Source organism: Amblyomma mixtum, chromosome 7 (assembly GCF_055824585.1).
Source record: "Amblyomma mixtum isolate Tamu chromosome 7, ASM5582458v1, whole genome shotgun sequence".
Lineage (NCBI taxonomy): Eukaryota > Metazoa > Arthropoda > Arachnida > Ixodida > Ixodidae > Amblyomma > Amblyomma mixtum.
The window spans coordinates 42,057,503-42,067,004 of NC_143018.1; the positions used below are offsets into that span (position 1 = coordinate 42,057,503).

The 9,502-nt window shown below is 46.3% G+C and overlaps 1 protein-coding gene across 1 annotated transcript; it reads right to left on the reverse strand.

Annotated features, from left to right (window-relative positions):
• Nucleotides 1-3,255: 3,255 nt before the first annotated feature.
• On the reverse strand, nt 3,256-8,597 carry LOC149335815 (uncharacterized). Its single transcript, XM_089554559.1, has 3 exons — nt 8,400-8,597; nt 7,606-7,890; nt 3,256-3,882 (listed from the first exon to the last, which is right to left on the reverse strand). The coding sequence occupies exons 1-3, from the start codon at nt 8,595-8,597 to the stop codon at nt 3,256-3,258; spliced, it is 1,110 nt and encodes a 369-aa protein (XP_089410685.1).
• Between the last annotated feature and the right edge of the window lie 905 nt (nt 8,598-9,502).

A 9,502-nucleotide genomic window follows, 5' to 3' on the forward strand; every position in this document is an offset into this window, starting at 1 on the left:
AAGTCATCATTTGTGTACTGTGTTATCGTTGTAGGTGGTTTGAGTTACTTGTGCAACGTTATATGGTTTTGTCTCCAAGAGCCTATCGACCAATCCTGAATTTCTCGACACTCACCTCAAGTTTTCCGACGAAGGGGGCCGTTAATGCCATCACGTTAAAATGGACAGCAAATTTAAACGCGAGGTGGACCGATGCCTCATCAAAGAACATCACCAGCTGAATGCAGGCAGACCTTACAGGGCAATAGTCTTTTATATTCCCAAGAATTCGACCCAAAATTTAACTTTACAATAGATACATTAAAATACAGCTGCAGCGTGGTTCCAAGCAACGTTGTCTCAAAGTTTAGCATCAAGCAGAGTTCTTAGAATTCTATAACAAAATGGCATTAACAGACCTTTGTCGTGTAACAGGACTCAAGTATCAGATAGGAACTTGCACAAATACTAGGGTCCCTAGAAGTACAAGTATTTCTAGGGACCCTACAAATGCACCCAGGTTACGCGGACATTTCAGTCGTACTGGAGGAGTGATTCCCAACTCTCGCGTTCAAACTTTAGGAAAGAGAAGGTTCCAAGATTATCAACTAGATGACGGCACCAGTACCGCAGAAATCGGTTCGTGGCAACCGTCGGGAAAAGAGGGTTCCATCATAATAGACTAGACGACGCCACGGGTATTGAGCAGCAAATATTCAGAAAAAAACAGGAACGACAAGGAAAGAAGTCTCCGGGATGCTGAACTAGATGGCGCTACGGGTATTAAAAACGGAATTTAAGAGCTAAACACCCGCTTCTCTTGCTTGAATTTCAGGAGTGCATTCTTCTGGATGCCCCACGTCACAGAGTCCTTTCATGTTCTTATCGCCAAGCTTTTAATTATTACTGCGAGGAAAAACACAACGAAGAAAAACAACCTATGTACTTTAACAGTGGATGGTCAGAGAAAAGCTGGGATGGACATGGAAAAAGGCGACAAAAATGACATTTAGAAAACGCTAAAATTAAAAAAAAGGCGAGGAGATGGCGGAGCATTAAAAACATTCGCAACATGCAGCGGACGGGCAAACCCGCCATCGCAGACTCACGTGGAAGTACCAAAGTGTTCAGAGCCACAACGCAGTATTAGCCTTTCACAAAGAAGCGAGTAATTCTCCTACGCCTCACGTACGCAGAAAGTGCGCTGTTATCAGTGGTGTTGCAAGTGCACTGGCATTATCGGGTGAGTGGTTGACCACAATGACGACAAATTATACACGGCTTGACAATAATGCGCCCGAGCAGAAATGACACGACTCATCAAGGCTGCCTACCGTAGAGGAGACGTGTTCGATAAAATGTTGCTAAGTTACCGGAATTAGAGTCGTACTAATTAGGCGGCGTGCTCATCGTACATTCCCGAGGCTTAGCTTTCCTGACGGCTTTATCCAAACACATCTGTTAACCATAGATTCCTCTGGACCACTCTCTCTACTCAGCCAACTTTTTCCTTAACCTATTTTCGGGCTGCTAGTTTAGCCTAGTTTCCTTTGTTTAACGTATAGTATATCAAAGTTTACTTTGCCTGAACATTTGAAAAATATCTGCCGGGCTTTTCGCTGAAGTTAATTATAGTGGTTAATTTGCAGGTACAGTGTTCCTTTTTTGATTCATGAAAACAATTCAACAGCATTTGTGAACGTCGTTTCCTCCAATGTTCAGAACTTGAAATGTTTGCATGGAAATGAAAACATTTGCAGAATGACTAATCTTTCTTGCTAAATGGCGCAATAGCAGTAACAACTCGTATACTGGAGGGCTGCTATTGCAGTGCTACCTTTTCCCGACGCTCCAGCCATTACAAAGAATAAAAACAGAATTCTGGGGATATTTCACAACACTGATATCAAAAGTTCTCATTGTGACCAATTTTTTTTGCTCCTTTATATTTTTTTTACAAAGGCCTTACAATGATCCACGTTTACCTATGCGACCGTATTTACTTAGGTTGAGAGTCTTGGTTTGGTCTTCTTAACGACTGAGAAATGACCGTTCATTCCATTTTAGGAACGGGGCCATAGCGGGCGTGGGAATTAGGGGCGGCATTAATGATTTTGTTCTTTTGTTCTTATCCTGGAGACAGTTTGCTCAGGTTCTAAGTGTACTGAAACAAAAAAAAAACGGTAACTGGGTCCCTTCTTTTGCATATGCTGCTTGAACAGGATTTTAGGAAAGCTTGCACAGCAGTGCTTTTTTTCGATGCGATTTGACGTTGCTTTCTGTTGAAATTATTCAACGCTATGCTATTCAGCACTAGAAGCCAAGACTAGACTGAAGCATAGTAAAAGCTGCATTTTTAAGCAGCCGTATTGCACATGGTGTGCAACTAGCAGCATTTCGTGGGCTGACATCATGCCAGTATACAGCGAACACTTTGATGGAAGAATAGCATAAAAAACGGACGAGACACTTGAAGGAACTCATGACGAGCGCTTTCAAGTGTGTCGTCCGTTTTTTGCGCTAACCTTCGATCAAAAGGAGCCAATATCAACATGCCGAACTTTTTGCTCTGTTACAGTGAGCACACCTAAAAATGTTCAAAATGAAAGCACACCAATATTTATCAAGCCTCAGTGGTAAGCACTCAATATTGCAAAGTGTTATTTTTCACAAAGGAAAGAACGATCTAGTAGGAAATACCTACAGGTGCGGCACCTAACTCTGGCGTGCCTATGGCCACGGCGACGGCATACACACCGGCTTTTCCTCCCTTGACAGATATTGACGGCAAAGCCGGATTTGTTTTCTAACTAGACGCTATGGCGTCACCCGATTCGTATGGCCAGGCAGCACATGTAGCGCAGGGGACGCTATACAACGAAGTGCCGGGTGATGAGTATTCGTTATCATTAACCAAGCAACGAGGCTCCTATAGTTGAATTCTGCAGAATGTGAAACGTTTATACTGTCAGCGAACCCTTGCAGTAATTTATTATGTAAATGGGCGTCTTGACGCGAAATGATGATTTCTGCGATTCTTCAGGCTGTACTTGCGAAAAGTTCTTATTTGTGTTATCATAAGGTAGCATTGTGAATGTATAAAAACAAAGACATTATTTCTGGTGTTCACTCTCTGAAACGCCTCAACATTGGAAGCAAAGAAAAGCCTTCAAATATGAAGTGCCGAAAAATAATGCGCTTTCTTGTACTAAAAGAAGGAAAGGAGCTGAGCTCATGTCGATCTTCACTACTCCTGGAGGAAGCGCTTCAAAACAGTCAATATTTCCGCGTTCGACCGCGACAGGTTTCATGACACTCATCCCTGTTGACGAAAGCGTTGGAGCCCAATAAACATCGGTGTCGAAGCACAAATTCCCACTCCACCCTATGGCACTGAAACGCGGTGCCTTTATCCGTCACCGACGGAACGGCAAAGAACGGGAAGCGAAGCTGCGATGGTTCGCACAGCTGTGACACCGGCAGGAGGCATCCCCGCTCCCGACGTGTCCGCGAATCGTTGCACAGCGCACCGCACACGACCGCAGTGTCAAAGACGGGTGCCGTGGCCAGCGGACATCTGCCACCCGCGAAGGACCACGGAACGCACTCGCGGCCATCGTGAAACCACCAGGTACCGCGAGCGTCTTCAGCAGTGCAGGCTACGAAGCGTGGATTCTGCACGCAACGGTGCTCAGGCGCCCGCCTGCCCTTGACGCATGCCCCCAGGCAGTCCTCGAAGGAGGCGAATTGGTTCGGACTGCGGTTGCACACGTGGGCCTTCTGCACTTTCGCGGATACGCACGATCCTTCGGCCGGGTCATAGAAGAACTGCGCTGGTCCACTGATGTTGCAGAAGGACTTGTGGACGGTTGGACAGACTGTGTCATTCATGTCGTTGCTGCTCTGCACGCGGAGAAGTACGCTTTGATTATGCGCTCTTAGCGTGGCTCGCTAACATGCTAAGTTCTTGGTCAGTGGCTGGTACTGAGAGCATAAGTAGCAGTAGTTAAAGAGCAGAGTCTCTATCAATAATCTATAGGCTACGGAGCTCGTGGTTCAAGTTATTGCCTGGCTCTTCTGCTTCTCTCACTCACTTTCTGATTACATTGCCTACTGTACAGATTTGTGTAGAACTCCGGCTTTTGAACTGTCTTATCCATATTGCTAATTACATTGCCCTCTTTGTCTCTTAACGCATACATCTGTTTTTTACCTATGCCTAATTTACTCTTTACCGCACTTAGGCTACCTGCGTTCTTTAGAGCATGCTCGATTCTCTCCATATTAAACTTTCTTATGTCGGCTACCTTGCTCTTCTTTATTAACTTTGATAGCATCATGGGAAGTAGCGGGGCCAGTTGGTTCATTTTTCAACTTAAAACAGTGCGCAGGGACAGGACACAGTCAAGAAACACACAGACACAGCACTGTCTGACAACTGAGGAATTTACTGCTTTGCTTGCAATAAATACAGAAAGTATCGTCTAAAATACAAAGAAAGCCTTGAAATCGTCATTTTGTCACTTCTGTCGTCATTGCTTGTCCAGATAATCCATTTCTTTTTTCGTCAACGTTAGTGATGGTGTGCTTACGCAGGTGGAACGATTCTTCTGAATGATGAACGCTTCGTATATCTCTCGCATGAGCTTTCGGGGGTATCTTCTCAGAATCTTGCAGCGTCGAAAGTGTGGAATGCATTCGCAGTCCGACACGTGTCCCGCTAGCTTGCTGCCATATCCTTTTTCGATGTTGCCGACGTGTTCCATGAGACGTATGTTGACGCAGCGTCCTGACTGCCCAACATATGACGCCCCGCATGACAAGGGGATCTTATAAACTACATCACTGTCGCATTCGGTGAATTTGTCTTTGTGCTTTGTTTTACAACGTGCTGTTTTTTCAGCGCCTTGGTTGACCATTTTGCACAACTTGGATAATTTGCTGGGCGCATTGAAAACTAAGTCCACTCCAGCTCGCGCCACCACTTTCTTTAGTGCGTGGCTGACACCGTGGACATATGGCATGACGGCTACCTTCCGCTCTACTTTTTGAGGCTTCTTGGGGTTCGGTCGCCGGAACTCTTTCAGTAACTTGAAGCCAAGGCTACAGATGAGGTCGTCCGGGAAACCAGCTTCACGTAACCGTGTCAGCTGTGTCTGGACGCTTTGCTGCTGACGGTGAATGCAGGATCTGTTCACGGCACTCCTCAATGCGCCTGTGGCCACAGCTGCTGTTGTTATGCACCGCGGTCAAAAAAAGGCCTGCTACCATATTCATCGGCGCACTCGAAACTGGTAAAAAGAGCTGTGGCCACAGGCGCATTGAGGAGTGCCGTGAATAGATCCTGCATTCACCGTGAAGCCAACAACTTGACAAAACTAGGACTAGCTGTGAAGAACAGTGAGGGCTTATGCCTGAATGCCTTCTTCACGGCAAAAACCCACAAAGATGACTGCCCTTTCAGAGTAATTGTGTCTGAAAGAGGAACGTGGCAGCAACCCTTGGGACGATACCTGCAAGAATCGCTCTCCTTCCTCGCCGTCGAAGACCCTTTCCTTGTCAAGAAGGCAGAAGAAGTTTCCGCATTTCTCATGAACGGCTGCCAGGAAAAAGTGAGTGTCTTCTCAATAGACATCAAAGATCTTTATTACACTCTGCCACATACTGCCTTGTTTGAGACAGTGAGAGAAGGAATCGATGCCATGGGAACTGTAAGGTTCCAGAATGAATGCGGAATCAATGCGGATAGATTCCTTGAGTTGCTGGCCTTCTATCTACGTTCGACATTTGTAAAGCATAATGATGACCTATACATCCAACGGCAAGGCGTTTGCATTGGTTCGTGCGTTGCACCAATTCTCAGTGACCTTCTGCTAGCTCGCCGAGACCGTCAACTACAAGAAACTCTGGCTAATACCACTGTCGTGAGGACATTCCGGTTTGTGGACGACTTCCTTGTTATCCACAAGCTTCCAAACCAGGAGCAGCACAAGGACGTTGTCGACGGCATCTTCAAGATCTTCTGTGAAGGTCTTGCTGACCTTGAACTGACCAAAGAATTACCGACGGAGAATCAGCTTCAGTTCCTTGATCTACGACTATTCATCGAAGAAGCCCATCTGTGCTGGTGTTATGCACCGCGGTCAAAAAAAGGCCTGCTACCATATTCATCGGCGCACTCGAAACTGGTAAAAAGAGCTGTGGCCACAGGCGCATTGAGGAGTGCCGTGAATAGATCCTGCATTCACCGTCAGCAGCAAAGCGTCCAGACACAGCTGACACGGTTACGTGAAGCTGGTTTCCCGGACGACCTCATCTGTAGCCTTGGCTTCAAGTTACTGAAAGAGTTCCGGCGACCGAACCCCAAGAAGCCTCAAAAAGTAGAGCGGAAGGTAGCCGTCATGCCATATGTCCACGGTGTCAGCCACGCACTAAAGAAAGTGGTGGCGCGAGCTGGAGTGGACTTAGTTTTCAATGCGCCCAGCAAATTATCCAAGTTGTGCAAAATGGTCAACCAAGGCGCTGAAAAAACAGCACGTTGTAAAACAAAGCACAAAGACAAATTCACCGAATGCGACAGTGATGTAGTTTATAAGATCCCCTTGTCATGCGGGGCGTCATATGTTGGGCAGTCAGGACGCTGCGTCAACATACGTCTCATGGAACACGTCGGCAACATCGAAAAAGGATATGGCAGCAAGCTAGCGGGACACGTGTCGGACTGCGAATGCATTCCACACTTTCGACGCTGCAAGATTCTGAGAAGATACCCCCGAAAGCTCATGCGAGAGATATACGAAGCGTTCATCATTCAGAAGAATCGTTCCACCTGCGTAAGCACACCATCACTAACGTTGACGAAAAAAGAAATGGGTTATCTGGACAAGCAATGACGACAGAAGTGACAAAATGACGATTTCAAGGCTTTCTTTGTATTTTAGACGATACTTTCTGTATTTATTGCAAGCAAAGCAGTAAATTCCTCAGTTGTCAGACAGTGCTGTGTCTGTGTGTTTCTTGACTGTGTCCTGTCCCTGCGCACTGTTTTAAGTTGAAAAACTTTGATAGCTCTGCTAGTTTTTGCGGGGCTCATATGGTACTTGTCATGTAGTTCCCAAAACGGTGCCAAGAGTGTACGAGAGCAAAGTCAACAAACATAAAAACGATTAGACACACATTAAGCCGATAGTGTGTGTTTCTTGACTTCGTTCCGTTAACAATCTGGCGGACAATGGTTAAGAACATGCTGAGCGGAACTAACTCAAAAGGATATGTTCGCGAGTACACTTGTAGTTCTGTGTACACTGCCGAGAACTGCGATTTTTTGCGAACTTTCCATGATGAGGCCACAATCCGTATTAAAATACAGGCAAAATTAAATTTGCCGATTTCATATGCATTGTGGACGCTTTGTAAATATTTTCTTGCAGGATCGTCCTGCGTGATGTGTAGTATGGACTCAGAATTATTGAGGGCAAGAATTAGCGTGTTTAGCGTGTTCAAAAAAAAAAAATGAAATAGAGGTGCGTTAGTTTTCGGAGGTGGTGGTCCGCCTTGACCTTCGGGTGCATCCTACCAGTCAGCTCCATTAGCGCCCGCTTGCCTTCGTTAGGTTGCAATACGCACGGGAGGCTCAGTGACGTTAGAAGCAGGGTCGGGCGCATTCTCCGTGTCCTGCTTGACCGAAGCCGTTTCGTTCGTGTCTGGTGACAGGTCAGGCGCTGTGGCTTGTTCCGCCAGCCGTGTCTGCGCCGTCTTATTAGTGGTCATGTTCAGGAGACTGGTGCTGCTTGTAGTGCTCGTCGTATGGCCTCCGCTGCTCTCAGTTGCTGGTGGACGCGGTTCGGTTTGCCGTTGGCTGGTGGTAGTCGTCACGGGTGAACTGGGTGCGTCTGTCATCTTCATGAAGCCCTAGCAATAAATAACTTATTAGCCATACGTTTTTAGGAAAAGCCTATCGATACTTAATTTCTAGTCGCACTTCCTCCTGCTACAAGTAGCTTTGCTGTATTCAGGCCTTCATAATTTGAGTGTTCGTAATGCCGACATCGAACACCGATTAAACGGTCTCGCCTACACTACAAGTGTAGACGGTGAATGTTCGTGTTAAATAGAAATATCTAGAGAGTACTTTAATCAAAGGAGTAAGGAAAAGAGCACTTTCAATCAGCCGAAGTTGCCTAGAAACCCAACAGGTGAGAATGCGCCACTCTTGGGATTACGTAAAAAAACCAAGAAGAGAAAAGTTAATTCTAGGCCACCCACTACGGCGTGTTTCAAACTCACCCTCTAACAAGGGTGTATAAAAATCATTCAACTACTCTTTGCCGAAAGCCATCATGCTGCGCACTATCTACGCCGCCATAACGTTCCTATGAATGAAGACCTGTCCAAGTCTCTACAAAGTGCAGCAGGGGTACCTGACTGGGCGCAGGTGCATCCGTGAGTGGCGGGCCCAGCGTCAAGTCTAGGATGCGCGGGTCAGGCTTGCGCAAGTTGTTGAATCGGTTCCCGCCAGCCGACAGTGTGTCCTCTGTCATATCTGTCGTGCGCGCGTACATATGAATGCAGACCACGATCACCGCCGAGAGCAGCAGCACCGCCAGACTGGTGAGCATGCGCACAATAACACGAGGAACCTGCGTATTGCAAAGAAGCGCACCCTGCCGTTAGGAAGGTGCGGAGGGGGGGGGGGGGGGGGACCTTTGGAGAGTTGCGTAGTCCATTGTGTTGAGGGCTGTAGTTTTAGTGCGGGACTACGAATAGTGGCCATTCCCTGCACTAAGACGCACTGTGTTCGTTTCTTTGTCTAAAGCACGCTTTGGGGCAGACCGCCCATCTGTCCTCTGGGTTGTAGGCAATCATCCTAGGTGTATATATATACCAGGTGTCCCAGCTAAGTAATTAAGCTTTTAAAAAAGAAGTGTCCTAGCCCAAGAAACTAACTGAGGTTGTTCGGATTCGCGTGGCCTAGTCTGTTGTTCTTCGTTCTTCAAAGTTAGCTAATTAGTTAAGCCTAAGTAGCTAACTTTTTAATTACTCACTTGAGTCAATGAAAAAATAGCAGATCGTCTCGAAAAACCATTAGCAGCGCAGTGTGCATCAAGGTACGATCTACGCAGGGTTATTTATTGGTCTTAACAGAAAGATATCATGTAACCAGCTGCTTGCTCATATCTCTGCCCGAATGTGCACACAAAGGCTCAACGGGGCAACATTTCAGAGAAAAGAAAAACGGATTTTGTTCTCTAAGATATGGCTTGGGATGTTAAAGTGTCACTGTTGTCATGTGGAAACGTTTTTTTTTATTGCGCGAGTTATGGTTTAAGGGCGGTAAAAAGCTACTCTACCTAACCGGTACGTTGTTGCGAACGTTTCAGGCAGCTGGTTTTCAAAGCGATCGACAACTTTGCACCGACACTTTTTTCTTTTAAAAAGGTAGCTAAGACGGCGCAATTAAATAATTACCTCTCAAGGAAGAAAAAATACTGCAGACCCAGTTTGCTGTTTAAGAGCAACCTCT

Coding starts and splice junctions, on each gene's coding strand:
- LOC149335815 (XM_089554559.1), bottom strand. CDS start 8,597: ATGCTCACCAGTCTGGCGGTGCTGCTGCTCTCGGCGGTGATCGTGGTC. Junction 7,891..8,399: donor ATGCACCTGCGCCCAGTCAG/GTACCCCTGCTG, acceptor ATTTATTGCTAG/GGCTTCATGAAGATGACAGA. Junction 3,883..7,605: donor CTAACGTCACTGAGCCTCCC/GTGCGTATTGCA, acceptor CTCCGCGTGCAG/AGCAGCAACGACATGAATGA.